Source organism: Echinops telfairi, unplaced genomic scaffold (assembly GCF_000313985.2).
Source record: "Echinops telfairi isolate 266 unplaced genomic scaffold, ASM31398v2 ScPeMD7_7407;HRSCAF=8445, whole genome shotgun sequence".
In the NCBI taxonomy this organism is placed as follows: Eukaryota; Metazoa; Chordata; class Mammalia; order Afrosoricida; family Tenrecidae; genus Echinops; species Echinops telfairi.
In genome coordinates, this window is record NW_022111307.1 from 6170249 (window position 1) to 6189580 (window position 19332).

General features: G+C 45.1%; 1 protein-coding gene across 3 annotated transcripts in view; it reads left to right on the plus strand.

Moving 5' to 3' along the window:
* DGKG (diacylglycerol kinase gamma) overlaps positions 1-19332 on the plus strand; it is a 285515-nt gene that overhangs the window by 255603 nt on the left and 10580 nt on the right. For 2 of the 3 annotated variants that reach the window (XM_045296402.1, XM_045296403.1), the window contains one exon: positions 13873-15203. In XM_045296402.1, coding sequence (XP_045152337.1) covers positions 13873-13971 — 99 coding nt within the window. In that variant the 3' untranslated portion in view covers positions 13972-15203. Of the gene's footprint in view, positions 1-13872; positions 16629-19332 lie in introns of those variants that run through there. The other variant, XM_045296401.1, reaches the window with a different exon arrangement.

Below are 19332 nucleotides of genomic sequence, written 5' to 3' on the forward strand. Positions count from 1 at the left end.
TCTCCTCCAGATTGTTCATCCAGCCTATCTTATTTAGACAGACCTGCAGAGATAATAGCATGCACAAAAATAAGACAGAGCAAAACCAGGCAACAATATACAACAAAAAAACAACAACAACAAACCAATGACATAAAAACAAAACACAACAAGAAAGAAAAGCTTGTAGTTAGTTCAAGAACTGTTTTTTGGCCTTTAGGAGTGTTTTCCAGTCCAGTTTGTTGGGACACCAAGCCCTGGCCCAAAAGTCCACCTTCATCATTGTTTGGGAACCTCGCTGCTCCGTTCCCTTGCTGTTCTGTTGCACCCCTTAGTGTTTTGCCTCAGTGTGGCGGGATCAGATCAGGTGCAATTCCCACACTGTGTCTCCGGTGTTGTCTCTTGTAGGGCTATGGGTCAGTGAGGGACAGTCGTGTCTCATAGTGGGGCTGGCCATGTGGTTCTCTCTGTGGACTGGCTGCTCTAATCGGGAACATCATCCTCAAGGCCTGGTGGGCCAGGATGTGTTCCACTCTCTCCTCCTCCCCCTTCATCTGTTCCTGTGTGCTCCGATCAGATATGTCCCTCTCCCGGAGCTGCAGATTCAGTGCCGTCCTTTGAAATAAATTCTTCTGGGGGAAGGGGCGGGTATCCACGTAGTAGTTGGGATTAGGGCCGGCCCCTCAGACCTCTCCCCTGGTTCCCTACTCCACGCTGACACGTTGCATTCACACCTTGGAGCATTGGTTTGAAGTCTGGTCCCTCTTTCCCTGTGGAGATATAAACAATATCCTCCCCTTGGGTGGGTTAGTGCCCTGTGCACCCGCTACCCATTTCTTTTTTATTTTTTTTCCTTTCCCCACCTCATTTTTAGTTGGCTACCATATGTATCCCTGGATTTGGTCTGGTCCCTGCCATACAACCTGGTCCTCATCCCAGGAATGTTTGTATGCAGTAGCTTTTTCCCTGTGACCCTGTTGCATTTTTTTTTAAAGCTTACCTCAGCGGACTCATGTTGTACTTGTCCTTTTGTGCTTGGTTTACTTCACTTAGCATTATTTCCTTTAGTTCTTCCCATGCAGCAATGTGCTTCATACATTCATCAATGCTTTTTAGCGATATGTAGTACTCATTGTGTGTATGTACCACAGCTTTTTAATCCACTCAGTTGATAGAAATGTGAGCTCTTTCCAACTCCTTGTAATTGTGAACTGTGCTACAATGAACATTGGAGCATAGATGCCTTGCTGTGGTTTGTTTCTTGCCTCTTATAGGTATATGTCAAGTAGGGGGATTGCTGGGTCGTATGGTAACTTGATTTCCATCTGTTTTAGATATTGCCAGATGGATTTCCATAGTGGCTGTACATACTTACAGGCCCACCAGCAGTGGATGAGAGTTCCTGTCTCCCCACAGCCCCTCCAACACTTGTTGCTTTCTGATTTGTTTTAATTGGGCTATCTTTGAGGGTGTTAGGTGGTACCTCTGGTCCAGGGGATTTTTTTGTTGGTAATGCCTTGATAACCTTATCTATTTCTTCTATTGCTATGGGTCTATTGAGATTCTTGGCATCCTTTGGGGACAGTCTAGGGAGGGATTGTTTTTCCAAGAATTTGTCAATGTCTTCCAAGTTGTTGAATTCATTAAAGTACAAACCGTAGTAGTACTGTGTAATTATCCTTTAGATTTCATTAGGGTCTGCTGTGATGTCTCCTCTTTCATCCCTTATTCTTGCTATTGAAATTTGTTCCCTCCTTTCTTTGGTTAAATTTGCAAGTGGTCTGTCGATTCTGTTTATCCTTTCAAAGAACCAACTTTTAGCAGCATTAATTTTTTCCATAGTTTTCTTATTTTCCCTCTCCTGAATCTCAGCCCTGATTTTTATCATTTCTTTTCTTTTGCTATTAGTAGGATTGTCCTGCTGACTCTGCTCTAGTTGTTGTAAATTTTATGCCAGCATATCAATCATGAGTCTCACTTCCTTTCTCAGGTGTGCGTGTATTGCTATGAAACTTCCTCTGATGACTGCCTCTGCTGTGTCCTATAGTTTTGGTACATCATGTTCTCATTCTTATTGGTTTTTAGAAATTTCCTAATTTCATCTCTTATCAGTGCCAGTACGCACTCCTTTTGCAGTAGAGAGTTATTCATCCTCCAATTGTTTGCTCTTGTTTTCTTCGTCTTCCTTTTGTTGATTTCCAGCCTTATGGAACAGTGGTCAGAGAGAGAGGTCTGTTTGATATCAAAGTGCCTAAATTTATGTAGATTAGCCTTATGCCCCAGCATGTGGTCTATCTTTGAATATGTGCCATATTCACATTGAAAAGAATGTGAATTTTTTGGTATTTGGTTGAAAAGCTCTATAAATATCAGGTCAAATTGTCTAATTGTAGTATTACATCTCTAGCCTCCTTGTTGAGTTTCTTTCCCTGCGATCCATCTTTCTCAGAGAGTGATGTATTGAAGTCACCCACTATAATTGTTGAGACTATGATTTCTTTTTTGATCTTTTGGAGTGTTTGGTTGACCTATTCAGCAGGTCTCTCAATCGGGGAATATATGTTTACAGTGCTTACTGGTTCTTTGTCTACCACTCCCTTGAGCATTATATAGCGTCCCTCCTTATCTCTTTTTATGGTTTGCACTTTGAGGTCAATTTTATCCAAGATTAGGATTGCAACCCCTGCTTTTTCTCAATTGCTGTATGCTTGGTATGCCTGTCTCCAGCCTTTGATTCTCAGCCTATTTCTGTTTGTAACCTTGAGATATGTCTCCTTTAGGCAGCAGATTGGTGGTTTGTGTTTTCTAAGCCAGTCTGCTAGCCTGTCTTTTAATGCCTGAGGTCAGGCCATTGATATTCAGGATTATTATCTCCACCTGCAGATTCTGTGATGTCATCTTATACCTTTTGTGTTGGGTATTTTCCTACCTCCCTTTCTCATTAGTGTGTTGTGCATGTGTGTGTGTATATATCATTCTTGACTTCTTTCCATCCTTAAGACAATGCTATCATGGGGTATGTTTTCTCTTTGTTGCCCTCTGGGTAAGGTTGTTCTATGTGGCGGTCTCTTATTTATGCTTGGTGAGTGTTGTTCTTCTGCCCATACTGGGTTGGCAAGGATCTTTTGTAGAGCTGGGTTTCTTCTGACGTATTCTTTGAGTTTTACCTTGTCTGGGAACACTCTTACTTCTCCATTTATCTTGATTGATAATTTGGCTGGGTAGAGTATTCTTAGGTTTGCTTTGTTTTCCTTCCATTTTTGCAATATGTTCATCCACTCTCTCCTCTTCTTCATAGTTTCTGCTGATAGGTCTGAGCATATTCTTATTTGGGAACCTTTATATGTGGTTGCTTGTTTTTCCCTAGCTGCTCTCATGATTTTCTCCTTTACCTCAAAGTTGGATAGTTTAACTATTATGTGCCTTCATGACTTCTTCTTGCGATTCAGTCTAGCTCGTGTTCTTTCAGCCTCCTGAATGGTTGCCTGGTTTTCATTCATTATGCTGGGGAAGTTTTCCTCCAAGAATTATCTCTATTGTTGCAGATGACTTCTTTGTTGTGTCTTCTTCCAGTAGGCCATTAATTTTAATGTTGTTCCTCTTCATAGCATCAGATATAGCTCTTAGGTTTTCTTCAGCTTCTCTGATGATCTTATTAGATTTTTGTTCACGTTTGTTAAAGTCTACATGGCTGTCCTCCAAAATCACTGGTGCGGTTCTCTGCTTCCTCCAGTCAATTCTCAAGGTCCATGTATCTGCTACTGGTTTTTGTTATCTCATCTCTAAGCTCTTGTATTTCCCTTTGGTGTATGGACTTTATCCCCTCTATCATTTCATCCTTTTTCTGTATTGTTTCCTTCATATCCTGTATGACTCCAAGCAGCATTCTGAAATTTTCTTTCTGTGGCAGCTCAATGTCTGCTTCTTCTATGCATGGCCTTGTGTTTGGGACATCTTCTGCCATTGCCTTTTGTTTCTCCTGTTTTTTCATTGAGGTCGTTGGGGCTGATGGCTGTTTGCGTTGCATTGTTTTAGAGGAGCAAGGTGCCATTTTCCAGAGAGCTGAAGAGCACTGGCTTTCTCTAGGAGACTTGTAGGAATTCTTCTTCAAACTGCCTACAGCTAATTTCACTATGGAATTAATCTACCACTTTATCCTCCTGTGGCTTCCCTCTCAGGGGAATGCCCCAGAAGGCTGGTGGGTTGCCTGCTTTGGTTTTGCCAAGGTTGGGCAGAGGTTCCTGCAGCAGCTTGGAAAGTTGAGGAGTGTTGGCCGAGCTGCCTTATGCCCCCAGACATACAGGCAGGAATTCCCCAATAAGAAGTTTGGCGGAGTATCCCCTGGTAGAGGTCAGCAGGGATTTCCCCAGCCTAGGGCTAGCTGCACAGGATGGGGCAGGTGTAAATGCTCTAGGCTAAGGGCAGTGGTCTGGAGGTTGGCAGTGGGGTGTGAGATAACAGGAAAGAGACAAAGAGGAGGGGGAAAAATTAAAAAGTAAGACTGTGCGGAGGATATAGAGAAGAGAAGGAAATAAAAGCAACAATGTAGCTGAGTCCCGATCCCTGCCCATGGAGCTGCCCTTGCAGCTCCTTGCCCCCAGGCATCAGTGGCAAGCTGTGGCTGTGTTAAGAAAAAGTCCCTGTGCAGCCCACAGAGACTGGGGGGGGGGGGGGGGGGGGGGGGGGGAGCCGGGAAATAGAGGGAAGAGAGGGAAACAAAAGTAACAATGTAGCTGAGCCCCGATCCCAGCCCATGAGGCTGCAAGTGTTTAGTCCCTGCCCCGAGGCAGGCAGTGGCAAACTGTGGCTGTGTTGAGATTAAGCCCCTGCAAATGGCTAAGATCTAGCCCTAGCCAGCTTCCACTGTTGTAAGCCAAAAGCCCCCAGCCCCTCAAAACCTTGTGGGTCTGTGCCTACTTATCTTTATGATGCTCCTCCTCTGATCCAGCAGTATTGAATTTCCCTCTAAGCAACTCTCCTGGGCTGATTTCTGGGGAATCCCTCTGGTATGTGTCCATATATGTTAATTTTAGGCAAGCTAGCCCACCATCATACCAAAGACACGGCAGAATAAAGAAGGTTATTTTTCATTTCATAAAAATATACTCATTATGAGATGTAATGATGATATAATAGTCATAAAATATTAGGTATATAATAGCAGAATGAAATATATAAGGTAGTCCCAGGTTGTAAGCTCTGACTTTGGAACAATCTCTGTTGTTGTTGTCATCATTGGGTGCCATCTTTGTTGTTAGGTGCTGTTGAGAAAATTCAGACTCATAACAACAAAATAAAACACTGTCCAATCCCATCCTATCCTTACAATCATTATGTTTGAGCCCATTGTTGCAGCCTTGTGTCAGTCCATCTTTTCCGGGCTCTTGGTCTTTTTCGCTGCCCCTCCACTCTACCAAGCATGATGTCCTTCTCCTGGACCTGGTCTCTCCTGAGAACATGCCCAAAGTACATGAGACCTTGTTTCTGAGGAGCATTCCGGTTGTATGTCTTCCAGGATACATGTTGTTTCTTTGGGTAGCCCATGGTACTTGCAGTATTCCTCACCAGCCCCAGAAATCAAATGCATACATTCAACTTCAGTGTTCCCTAGTCACTGCCCAGCTTTCACATGCATTTGCCACGATTGGGTCAGATGCATCTTAGTTCTCAAAGTAACAACTCTTTAAAGAAGTCTCGTGCAGCAGATTCACCTAATGCAATGTGTCCTTTCATCTCTTGGTTGCTGCTTCCATGAGCATTAATGGTGGATCCAAGCAAGATGAAATCCTTCACAACTTCAATCTTTTCTCCATTTATCATGATGTTACCTATTGGTCCAGTTGTAAGGATCTTTTTTTATTAAGTTATAATCCTTATTGAAGGCTGTAATCCCTGATCTTCATCAGCAAGTATGTCAAGTCATCCTCATTTTCAGCAAACAAGGGTGTTTCATCTGCATATTGAATGTTGTTAATAAGCTTTCCTCCGATCCTGATTCCACATTCTTCTTCATGGAGTCCAGCTTCTCTGATTATTTGCTCAGCATACAGATTGAGTAAGTGTGGTGAGAGGATACAACCCTGATGCACTCCTCTCCTGATTTCAAACCATGCAGTATGCCCTTGTTCTGTTTGCACAACTGCCTCTAGATCCACGTACAAGTTCCACATGAGCATAATGAAGTGTTCTGGAGTTCTCATTCTTCTCAAGGCTACCCTTAGTTTGTTATGATCCACACTGTCAAATGCCTTTAATAAATAATACACAAGAAAACATCTTCCTGGTATTCTCTACTCTCTGCCAAGATCCATCTGGTACCAGCAATGATACCCCTTGTTCCAGGTCCTCTTCTGAATCTACCTTGAATTTCTGGCAACTCCTGTCTAGGTATTCCCTGCAGCTATCATTGAATTATCTTCAGCAAAAAATGTATCTGCATGTGGTATAAATGAGAGTGTTTGGTAATTTGTGCATTCTGTTGGGTCGCCTTTCTTTGGATTGGGTACAAATATACATCTCTTCCTGTCGGTTTGCCAGGTCTTCCTTCCAAATCTCCAGGCATTGACAAGTGAGTGCTTCCACTGCATCATCAGCATGTTGAAGAATTTCTGGAGCCTTGTTTTGGTTTTTGCTAATAGCTTCACAGTAGCTTGGACTTCTTTCAGTTTCATTGGTTCTTGTTTTATTTTGAAAACTTTCAACAATAAGTTTGTATGTGTGTTAATAAATATTAAATGTTAACAACTGTAAAATAATAAGAATATTAACAAATACATGTATATATACTATTGAAAAAAATGTGTCTCATGCTTTCAGCACTGAAAGATGACCTCTCATGGTTTGGCATCACAATTAGGTGGCATATTGTTAACCTTAAAAGTGAAGGATTTTCTTCTTCCAGAGTTAGATAATAGTAGAATCTAAATGTAGAACATGATCCTGGTTATTGCATCCAATGGATCACCAAATTTATATGTGTACATTTGAACGGGCTTACTAAAACACAGAGTGCTAACCCCAGCTCCAGAGATACTGATGCCGTAGGTCTGGGCACCTGAGAATTTGCATTTTTAACTTACATTTCTAGTAAGTAATACCCCAGGTGATGCTGATCTCTTTGGTCTACAGACCGCCCTTTCGTAACCAAGAATCAAATCCAACTTCCCTGTGTGACACTAAATCCCAGACCTCTCTCTCCTTGGACACGTCCAATTGCGCTGCTACCCAGAAAGGCCTTTGACGGGAGGAAAGCATCTTGTGAAACAGAGTCCACTAACTTCTTAGAAAACCCAGAAATAGCCTTGGCCTGAAAGACTATGCAGGTCTCCCTCCTCCACCAGGCTCCCCTTAAGCAGGAATATTTCCTAATATCGAGACTGTTTGAAGCCATCTAGATTTTTGCTTTGCCATTTCCTTTTTCTCCAATGAAATTAGAGCCAATCTCTGGCACTCCCTACGTGATTCCAGAAGGGTCCATCATACATGTCATTAGCCTGGTGTGATCCCAATCATGTGGCCAAGAGGGCCACCGTCAGGGGGAGCCCAGACATGTCAACTAGGAGCGCTAGTTCACGTTTCCACTTCTCACTTCTTCGTAAAGGGAAAGTCGTAGGCCGTAGGCCGTAGCCATTTGTGACTGGAGTAACACAGGAGAACGGACTGTATTGATGGCGCTGCTTTCCTTCATGCTTGTAGGTGCTGTGTTAATGTTACAAGCATGCTAAGGAAATCAGAGAGACTTCATTGACGGGCCTGCCCATTTGCCAGAGAAGTTAGGGTTCTAACTAGAGAAATATGAGATTCTCTCTGTCAGGGGTTGTAAGACAGGTTTACTAGTTACCACGAAGTCGATTCTAATTCCTGGAGGGCCTATGTGTGTCCCCGTAAGACTGTGTCCCATGGGGTTTTCACTGGCTGATTTTTCAAGCGTAGACCACCAGACCTTTCTTCTTTAGGTAGATCCATTTGGCTCCTAAAATGGGATTTTAAGTATTCCACCCAAAGTCCCCTGCTCAAGGAGGCTCTAAGTGGTGCATGGCATTAGTACTGACTTAAGTACAGTACTTAGCAAGCGGCACTGACTGCAGTTCTTACTCGCCCAGCACTTCATACCCACCTTGGAAGATAAGATCTGCTTTTGAAAGAGCACAGCTTTGAAAACCCGAAGGAGCAGTTCAGCTCTGCTAATGTGGGGTGGCCATGAGTCTGAACCATGCTGAGGGCAATTGCCAGTCGCCGTTCCTAATGGCAGGGGGTGTGGGGTAAGGAACTGGCTTGTCTCTTGGCCTCTAAATGAAGAAGTGACCTCACGTTTTTGCCTTCAGTGTATGCACATACCTGGGAGCAGCCTGCTCCCCTAAAGCTTTATAGCTTTGGAAACCCTACAGGGAAGTTCCACTCGATCCTATGGGGCGGCTATGAGTCGAAATAGATGAATGTCGATGAGTTTGGTTTGTTTATATACACATAAAATCAACTCTTGGTTATCTGTGGTAATAAAATCCATTTATGAAATTGTTTTAACTCACTGCCATCTAGTTGATGCTGATTCGTGGCAACCCTATAAGACAGCGTTCAACTTCCCACTGTCAGAACATTGGTGGAAACTGCTGGAAAATCAGATGGGAGGGAGTTGATTTTCCCCTCCCTCTATTTGCCCGGGAGAGCCTAACAACTCAATAGATCACTCAGCTAAAGGGAGAAAAAGAAGAAGTGAGGGTCTTCTCTCGTTTAAAAAATTGGGCCCCATCAATGGAGCAACATAGGCAGTGCTCCAGCTGCCACCTTCAGCCCCAAACAGCCATTTCCACAGCCAGGACATTTTCTCTCTCCTCCTGGTTGTGTCACTCAGTATTTGTGCAACACGTAGTCTGAGCCAGACATGGAGCTGGCTCTGGGAATACCAGGTTGACAAGAGAAACAAATCCAGTGGTACCCATATCTATGTAAGAAAGAGCTTTATATCAAGAAGTAATTATATTTCAAGAGAACAGCACAGTCCAACTCAAATCCATAAATCCGATACTAGTCCACAAGTCCCTCTTCAGACTCACACAGCCACATGCAATGATGCAGAATGCAGGAAGAGCACAGGCCAGTGTGTGCAAAGTCTTGTGGATTCGAGGCCAGTGGGAAACCAGGCAAGGCTCCAGCAGCTCTCCTGGGTCAGCAAGCAGGAAGGTGACAGCAGAGAGAAAGGGTGAAGTCCCTGGGCCCTCCTTATGAGAAGGCCACGCCCACAAGGAGGCTGCGACCTGATTGACAGGTGGACTACCTACACTTTTATACATCTTCAGGTTACAGAGATATTATGTAACTGCCACAGCCAAGATGGGTAAGATGAAGTCCTTCCACTCAAGAGTTCTTGTGTACTAGGGACTCGTTGGGGAGGGGCGCACACCTCGAATCACCGTCACATAGAGCTCAACTGCAGTCCACAGACAGGCCTGCAGTCTGTGCCTCACTTCCCTGAATTCTGGAGCAAGCAGAATGCCCACAAGGAGGCACAGGACACACCATGGTGCGCTGTACATTTGGGGTCTGCACCTCAAAACAGAAAGCTTTGCGAGAGTTGTTCCCCTTGCCCGTATTCTGGCTGCTGGAGACCAACATCAGCGTCCTGGTCAGCTCCCGTCACCATGCCCCAGGGGGCACAGTTTGTGCTTACTGTTAAGCCACAGGTTGCTTTCTAGTTTGAACGCACCCAGGGGAACCACAGTGTTGTGACTCCCCAAAGTTCTACTCATGGGGTCACAATGAATCAGAATCCACCTGACAGCAATGGTCGTTTGCTTGTTTCTGGGATTGTTTTTATTTCTTTTATCACTATTGTTGTTAACTTTTGTCAGGTTGGCCCTCAACGAACGGTAACCCCATGCACAGTGGAATGAGACGGAGCTGGGTCCTGTGTCACACCTGTGATTAATTCTCTTTCAGACTATCGTGAGCCATAAGAGTTTTCATGAGCTGATTTTTTTTTAACCATCTCACCTGAACTTTCTTTCTCAATTTTTATCATGAAAAAACTCAACTGCCGTGGAATGAATGCCAACGCATACCATTTCCCCGAAAGTAAGACATCCCTGGAAAATAAGACCTACTTACAGTTTTGCCTCTCACTGAAATATAAGGCATCCCCCTGAAAATAAGACCTCCCCCAAAATAAGGCCCCCGAAGCTACCATAACTCTGGACTATGGACCGTAGTGGCAGGCACGGCAGCACAGCTCACTGTTGGCCACAGCAGCTGGAGCAGACAGGAAGTGCGAGGTCTCTTACACTAAAACAATAAATGTGTACTATATTCTTCTTCATGGAAAAATAAGACATCCCCTGAAAACAAGACCTAGTGCATCTTTGAGAGCAAAAACTAATTTAAGACACTGTCTTATTTTCGGGGATACAGGGTAGCAACCCCGCCGGACAAAGGACGACTACCAGGGGAGGGTTGTGCTTCTGAGTAGAAAGCCAACTCCCACAGAGGAGCTGGTGGTTTTCAACACTGACCTCCTGGGTGACAGCTCACCCAGTACATGACCAGGGCGCCATTTTTATCACTCGACAATGCGAATTCTCTACACTGTCTTTTGGTGGCATTCTTTTTTCCCCCCATTTCCTAAGACCTTATCCATTTCGACCTTGCTTACATATCATGGGATTTAATGAATTAGAACTACCAAAGGCCCCATGGAGGTCACTTATATTCTCTCTCAAAAATCAGACAATGCTGCCACTGAGTGGAACAAGGATATATGAGGGGGTACCCCCCAGAAACTGGAAAAAAAGCTCTTCTGGGAGGAGCTTTCCTCATTCGCATTTTTCCCTGAGGCTGAGCATCCAGCAGCCCTCTCTGAGTCAGCGTACCCAGTGGCGTGGCCTGGGAAAGTTCTCTGGTCACAGTGAATTTTTTTGTAAAAGCAGTTTTACTCTTTTTATGTGATGGCTGATTTAAGAGAACAGCGTGCAGCTGTGAAATTTTGTTTCCTGCTCAGGAAAAATGCCGCAGAAACTATTGTGATGTTGAACACAGCTTACTAGGACAGCGTTGGGTGGGGAGGAGGGTGGGACGACACGCTGTACGAGTGGTTTTCTCATTTCAAAAAAGGTGAAATGTCAATTGATGACAAACTTCATTCTGGATGTTGATCAACTTCCCAAATGGACGAAGATGTTGACAAAATCCTTGCCCTTGAGCTTGAAGATTGACAATGGACTATTGAAGAGATGGGGTAGTTATCTGGACTATCTAGGAGCTCCGTTTCGTGAATTTTAACAGAAGATTTGGGAATGAGAAGGGTAGCTGGGAAATTTGAGCCTCGGGTTTTGACTGACCAGAAAAAAAGATCATCAAATGGAAACATGCTGAGCTTTGAAAGAGCAGCTCCAAAGCGACCCAGCCTTTTTTCCCAAGGTCATTATTGGTGACCAGACATGGTGCTGTTCTCACGACCCTGAAAGCAAACCTCAATCAAGCCAGTAGAAGACGCCATTTTCGCCTTACCCAAAGTGAAATCAAAGATCAAGATGATGCTCATTTGTCTTTTGATGTGAGGGGCAGTGCATTTGGAGTTCGTTCCACTAGGTCAGACTGTTATCAAGCTTTCTCTTTAGAGGTTCTGAAAAGATTGCATTAACAGTGTGTGACCAAAAGGGCCTGATTTGTGGGAGATGGAGGACTTGTTTTGCCACCACGACAATGCACCTGCACACACAGCCATCTCGGTGTGTCAGTTTTTGGCAAAAAACAGCATGCCTCCCTTGCCCCACACATGTTACTCACCTGACCTTGTTCCATGTGACTTCTTTTTGTTTCCACAAATGAAGAGGGGAATGAGAGGACAGTTATTTGACGACTTAGAAGAGGTGAAGGAAAAAACGAGGGATGTCAGCCATCCAAACAGATGAGTTTGAAAAATGTTTCCAAGAATGGAATGGCAGATTTGACAAATGTATGGAGTGTAGCGGGTAGTACTTTGAAGGTGATAAGGTTGTTTTGTTAAAAAAAAAAAAAAATTGAATGCATCTCTTTGGGGGAAAATTCTGGGTTTTTTTAAACCCCCCTCATAGATATGAAATTTAGATCACTTAACCATAAGCCTTAACCTAAGAACAGTAATTCTTATAATGTGGCCCTGCTCATGGTTACCCCAGCAAGGTGTCACTGAAGCTATGGTTGCTATAGCAAAGGGTAGTGACGTGCCCATCTATCAGAAAGGGCAGCGTCCGGAGTCTTAAAACAAACAACCATCGAAGGAAGGTGCCAGCCCAGCCCACCCTGAAAAAGTGTACCATCTATGTGATCCAAGGATTGTAAATAATAAAATTCAAGATAAGAGGAGAAAATTGTATTGGAACTTAAATTCCTAGCACGTGGTTTGCAGAAGACTATAATGGCAATGAAAGCTCAAAATCCGTATGCAGAGTCCCACGGGAATAGGCCCCCATGGAATTCCCTCCTCCGGACCATTGACCAGGGCAGTGAATAATAGCCTTGCCCTCGGGTAAAGTGCATCTGAAAATGAATCGAGGCCGAAACAGGTTAAATTTCAACATCTTATCATTGTTTTCCCTTTTGACTCATTTTTAATGTGGTACAGTTTTTTTTATGTTCTGCTTTCTTTTGGAACGAGGTTGCTCTGTGTTTTGTTATTGTTGTTGAGGGTCTTTTTCCCTTTCAATTTGTTGTTTGTTGGTTCGTCTGGTTTTTAAAATAGGATGTCCAGGATAGGTAAACCTATAGAGGTAGTCACTACAATAATAGTTTCTTAGGCTTATGGCAGTAGAAGTCGGGGGAAATGGGGAACTAATAACAAGTATGAAAATGAAGAGAAGTTTCTAGAATTGATGTGGTAATGACTGCACAGCCCTTTTTAATATCTTCAAACCACTGAATTCTGTGGTCTGTGCATTATCCGTCAATTAAGCTGTTCAAAAATGTCACAGCAAAGAAGTAGGAGTGCTAGGTCCTAGACCCTGATCTTTAAATCCTAAGTGCCTCCTGATCCCACATCATTTTTCTACTCTGAACATATGTCCTGCTTGACCACACAGTTGGCGGGCTGGTAATGTAGATCATCCCGGTGGCAGTGTCCGCAGGACACACTGAACTAGGGATAAACAGTTTGAAGCAAGCCACGCCCTGAAAGTTGGGCATATAAAGTTGGGAAGAAAAACAAAATTGAGATTCCACCAATGCCTTTCATTTCCAATTGACTTAAATCTCACAGAATAAAAATAATCATAAAACCTAAAATTCTTTTGTAGAAATATGCTTTTGAAAGAAAGCTGGGTGTTCTCTACAAGGCTAAGAAAAGAAGGAACCTATTAGGGACTCCTTGAAAATGTGCCCCCCAGGGTGGTGTTTGGGTCAGAGAGGAACCTGAAACTTCCAGGTTCAACGTCAAGTTAGCGGTTGACATCTCCCGCGGTGCTGGGCAGGAATGGCTAGGAGCAGTGGCGGCTGGGACTCTGAAGAACTGGGTTTGGGTCTGTATGTGACCTTAGGCCAACGGACACCCCGCAGAGCCTCGGGTCATCGTTCCCTCATCTCTCATACAAAAGGGTTGAACGGGAAGTTCTCTGAGGTCCCCTCAGCTGTAACATTCTGAGCGGCTATGAATAGCAAGGATATAAGACAGGTGCGAGCTGATCACCATGTGGGACGCTCACACCTGTCTCTCTTCGGTGTTTCCGCCCCTCGCTGCCAGCAGCGCCAAACTCCAGCCCCAGGCAGGTCCCGTGGCCAATTTGGAATCGGTTCAAGGACAGCCATCCTCTTGCATGGGGCCCACTCCCACCCAAAGCAGGGTTCCCGTCCCCTCTCTCTGCAACTCGCTCTCCCTTAGGCTCCTGGGATTGGCATGCCACTAATTCACTTCTGCCTCTTTGCTTTTAGATTAAAATCACTCACAAGAACCAAGCGCCCATGATGATGGGGCCTCCCCAGAAGAGCAGCTTCTTTTCACTGAGGAGAAAGAGCCGTTCAAAAGACTAAACCATGTACCACAGGCCAAAGAACCCACAAGAAAAGCAAGAAACTGTAACCGCATACTCTCTCACACACACACACACACACGTTGACACACACGCATACACAGACACGCGCGTGTGCACACACACACTCACCACTCTTCTCTAACCCGTGGGGCAAAACCACCCTTCAGGAAGAAAACGTTCACCCTGCCATACATTCTCTCTCTTTTGATAATGGACTCACTCGTGACAGAGCCAAGTGCCAAAAGAACATGTTGAATGAACTTGGGGCCCATCGGGGTCTGCTTGGTTCGTGCATCAACTTCCACATTCCCAGAAGGCCTTGAGGAAGACTTTCTAAGACTGCGGCGAAAAATCTCCCTTTCTTTCCACCAGCCCTGCAAGTTTCCTCACGGATGCTCACAGGGGCAGGCTGTAGATTTCCTGCCTATGGCGAAATCGGATGCGGCCCCAGGGAAGACACTCCCGTCCCACAGAACTTACATAAAGGTCCCTCTGTACAGAGACACAAGGGCCTCGTCATCGTGCAGAACATAATCCTGGGCCGGGCCCAGCAAGCGCACGTTGGGTTCTTGGTTGTTCCGTGGACGACAACTTCTCCTTCCACTTGCTGAAGAGGCAGAAAGACTGTAGGCAGCTGTGTCCATGCTTGGTTCCGTGGCTGGCTGTGGACACTTGTTATTTTCCTGAAGTGTTCCCCCGGTGGTGGTGTGTTTGTTGAAAGACAGCGCCAAGAGCCTCCATAGCTGCCTGTGCAGCGCTCCTCAGATGTGGGATTTATGGCCTTAGTTCTGTGAACATCTGGGTGGGGGGGGAAGTAGAGAAACTGGGATTTATTTTTCAAATTGGTGTCATAATATTATGGTTTTTTTTTAAAGGGGGAAGGAAAACACACACACACACACACACACACCCCAGCTTCTTTCTTTTTCAAACCAAAGCATGTTTCCCGTTTGAGTTCCAAGCCTTGATGGCTGACTATCCCTGAAGGCAGAGAAGATGGGATAGGAGGTCCTGTGGTTGGAGAGAAACTATTGAGTGATTTCCTTCTGCTTCTAGAACCTGAAGCCCTTCTGACAGTCTTATGTGTGTGTGTATATGTAGCATATATATTTATATATATACATATATAAATATTTATTTACAGATGGACTTATCCTGATTGAAAAAAATATATATATTTATGTTTATATCAGAACAGAAAGTGGGAGGAAATGAAGGAAGTTCTTACTTTCCCGTTCCATTATTTTGTTGCCAACACACTTCTCTGTAGCCATCTTAAGGTTTAAAGGGAGTGAGATTCGCTCCTTATCAAGAAGAGACTGAGCAATCCTTTTTCGGGAGCCTTGAAACAGCTCTGGAAAGACCACGGTGGGCATGTGCTTGCAAACGTGTCAGATAAGGAAGCTGAGCCCCAGAACAGAGACTTGTGCATGGTGTCCTGGCTGATCTGCCTTGGGGGTTGGTGCCACGAAGAAGATACTTCATAAAGAAAGGAACCCAGACTTCTTCGGACCGGTGCCACGCCCGGTCATGAAGCAGTGATGCCATCTGGATCCAGGTTGCCAGGGAAGAAGCAGCAAGCAGCACATGTGTGGGCAGGACAGTCCCCTGGACAAACGCACGGACCTCTCCGTGCTTCCTAGAGGTTCTCTTACAGGAACTGGCAAGGAATTGGGCTGGGGTCGACGGCAGAGACAACGCATCACGCTGGCACCCTCCTCACCATCGTCATCATCTCTGGGTCTGGAGCATCCCTGCATGCAGGGCTGCCCCCAAGGGAGGGTCACAAGGAAGCCGGAGACATCCATGAAGGGTGCTGCCAGCCAGGACAGAGGCGGTTCGGCTGTGTGCAACGGGCCCCGGCTGGTACTGAATGACCCTCCTTTCCCAAATGGCAATTCTGCCCAGATTTTCTCGGGTAGGAAAACAAACAGACAGACAGACATTTGCCTTAGCTGCTTTGCCCACTTGGGCCTCCTTAGAAATGTCTGGGCCAAAGTGAGGTCGCTCCGCTGAGCCGGTTCTAGTCTCTTGACATGGAGTCAGGCGCTTTGAACACGGAAGGGAACACTGAGATTGTGTGCACAGATTGAGACCAACATAGAAGGATGTTGACCTCCTCCTTCTAGGATCTTGGACCAGCTGGATGGGCCTTCAGTGCAGAACACTGGGCAGGGGGGAAGCCAGGCCACTGGATGGAACCACCAAGCTCGCACGACAGCTGGTACCTTCCTGGAAGCCACATGGTTCTGAAACAGAGACAGGTCAGGTTTGGGGTCATTGATCAGATGGCATTTACAGAAGTGTGTGCATGTGCTTCAGCTTTGCTCTCCTGATATTGGGGCTGCTGCGGCATGACACTACTAACAAGTGAAACTTATTCTCAGAGATTCACAAATCTCGTGAAGGAGCTGCCGTGGAGCCCACCTCTTGCCCACTCAAGCCTAGAGCTCACAGTTTGCAGGGCTGCTTGAGAGACATGGCCCAAGTGCTCCTTCGACGCCGCGAACAGAACACACGCCAGTGGAATTGCGCTTCCTGGTTGAGCATCTTAGCAAGTCTAATGTGATTACTTCCTCGTACCTTGCAATCATTCCTGAAAGACTGTCTGTGGCTTCTTATTGTGTCTTATTGCTGCTCCCAGCGTCCCCTAAGGTAGGCAGAGAAGGCATTGCTATGATTATTGTCATAATGCGAGGAATGAGGCTGACTGAGGGTTAGTGACTTCTCAAAGTCACAGAGTTACGACAGTCAAGGGAGAACCCAGTCCCGCCACCTTCGTCTTATTCTGACTTGGAATGTGCCCCAGACATGTTCTCACCTGCCCCCACACTCCTACCCACTAGCACTAAAAAAAAAAAGAAAGAAGCCCTGCCCGTTAGCAATAAAAAGAATGAAACAGGAAGTCTTCAATGCATCGTTATCCCTGGACTAATGGGTTAGGAGTTGCATCTTATTGTGCTTTGGTCGTGGGTGAGTGACCCCAGTGAGTTGAGAGTCCAGCTAGCAGTGTGATTATACTTCAGGTCAGAGACCAGCTTTTCTCAAGAGAGATCTTTCCACAGATGGAAAAGATACATTAAAATTGCCAAACAAATTAGGAAAGACTTGGCAGAACCTGGAAGAGCCTCCAGACTGGTGTTACATAACATGCATATACATTATACATATGCACATTATATAAGGTGACATAGTACTTAATGTGCTGTAGACATTATGTAAATTGCATATTTGTGAGTAATCACGATAAATATAGAGAACCACTAATCACTTTTTTACACATACCCAGTGACAGATTAGGAAGTTACTTTGCCAGAGAGTCTTAAAACTTACTCGCTCCTGCTGTTTGGATTCCAACTCCTGCCAAAAATTATTGCATCAACTTTTCCTATCTCTAGTACCCTCTCCTCTCAGCTAAAACTCCCAGTTCCCTCCTGTCCCAGCGAGGCTGCTTCTCCCGTGGAATGCTGCCACGATTGGGATCCACAAAAATAGAAACATGGGGATGAGAAAGACCGAGGCTCCCAGATTTCTTGTGTCACGGGCCTGCACCCCGACAGTCCCAGGCAAGTAGTGCCGAATACTAGTAACAAAGGGAGTGAGGAATGATGGAAGGGGAAAAGAATGGAAAGGAGGAAGGGTCTACCCATCTTCCAAGAACAAAAAGTTCAGTCTTCCTCTATCACCAGTTCCAGGTTCCAACGACAATTGGGAAGTTGTCTCAAATGTCTAATCTAAGTATCTACAGCATAGACTATAATTTCGTGAAATTTATTTCACCTAACTCTAACATCCATGGGGGAAAAAAAAAAGATTCTATAGTCAAGTGCTACATCTCCTCCTAGGAGATACATAGAGAAGCTTCACTCTGGAATGGTAAAGAAACTGTGATCTCAAGTTGCCCTCCAGGCAGCTCAAACCCATGGTGAATTTATAACTAACAGAGCAAGATGTTGCCCTGTGCATCCTGCAGCATCTCTGTGATCTGCCTGAGTGCACTGTTGTGTCGTTTGAGAGCCTTCGACCCCAGGCAGCTCACTCTCCAGCGCTCTGTTGTTGTTAAGTGCCATCGAGGTGGCTCTGACTCGTAGTGACCTTCTGCACAACACAGTGAAACACTGCACGGTCCTGCACCATCGTCACTGCTGTTCCTGTGCCTGAGCCCCTTGATGCAGTCACTGTGTCTGTCCATCCCCTTGATGCAGTCACTGTGTCTGTCCATCCCCTTGATGCAGTCACTGTGCCAATCCATCCCCTTGATGCAGTCACTGTGCCAATCCATCCCCTTGATGCAGTCACTGTGTCTGTCCATCTCCGTGAGGGCCTTCCTCTTTTTCATCACCCCTCCACTTTGCCAAACATGATGTCCTTCTCCAGGGACTGGTCTCTCTAACAATATTTCTAGAGTATGTAAGATGATGCCTTGGCTGTATTTTTTCCAAACACAAATCCATGTGTTCTCTTAGCAGCCCTTGGCACTGTCACTGTTCGTCTCCAGCACCACAATTCAAATGCATCCATTCTTCTCGGGGCTTCCTTATTCAGTGTCCAACTCTCACACACATGGGATGCCATGGAGAGTACCACAGCTTGGGTCAGGCACACCCTAGTCCTCAAAATCACATCACTGCTCTTCAATGTTCTAAAGAGGTCTTGGGCCGCAGATGCATCTAAAGTAACACATCTTTTGAGCTCTTGACTGCTGCTTCCGTGAGCCTTGATTGGGGATCCAAGCAAGACAAACTGCTCAACAGCTTCAGCCTTTTCTCCATTTATCATGATGTTACCTATGGGTCCAGGTGTGAGGATTTGGGTCTTCCTTACAGTGAGTTGTAATCCATGCTGGAGGCTAAAATCCTTGATGTTTATCAGCAAGTGTTTCAGTTTCTCCTCACTTTCAGCAAGCAATGTTGTGTCATCTGCATACCGCGGGTTGTTAGTAAGCCGTCCTCCAATCCTGATGCCACATTCCTCTTTATATGAGCCAGCTTCTCTGATGATTTGCTCAGCGTGCAGATGGAACAAGTTTGATGAGAGGATACAACCCCTTTTCTCACTGTAAACTATGCAGTGTTCCTTTGTTCTGTTCACACAACTGCCTCGTGATTCAGACAATATTCTGATAACCACCAGGTTTTCTTTTTTTTTTTAATCATTTTATTAGGGGCTCGTACAACTCATCACCATCCATCCATCCATTGTGTCAAGCACATTTGTACATTTGTTGCCATCTTCATTCTCAAAACATTTGCTTTTTACTTGAGCCCTTGGTATCAACTCCTCATTTTCCCCCTCCTTCCCCGCTTCCCCCTCCCTCATGGACCCTTGATAATTTATACATTATTATTATTTTGTCATA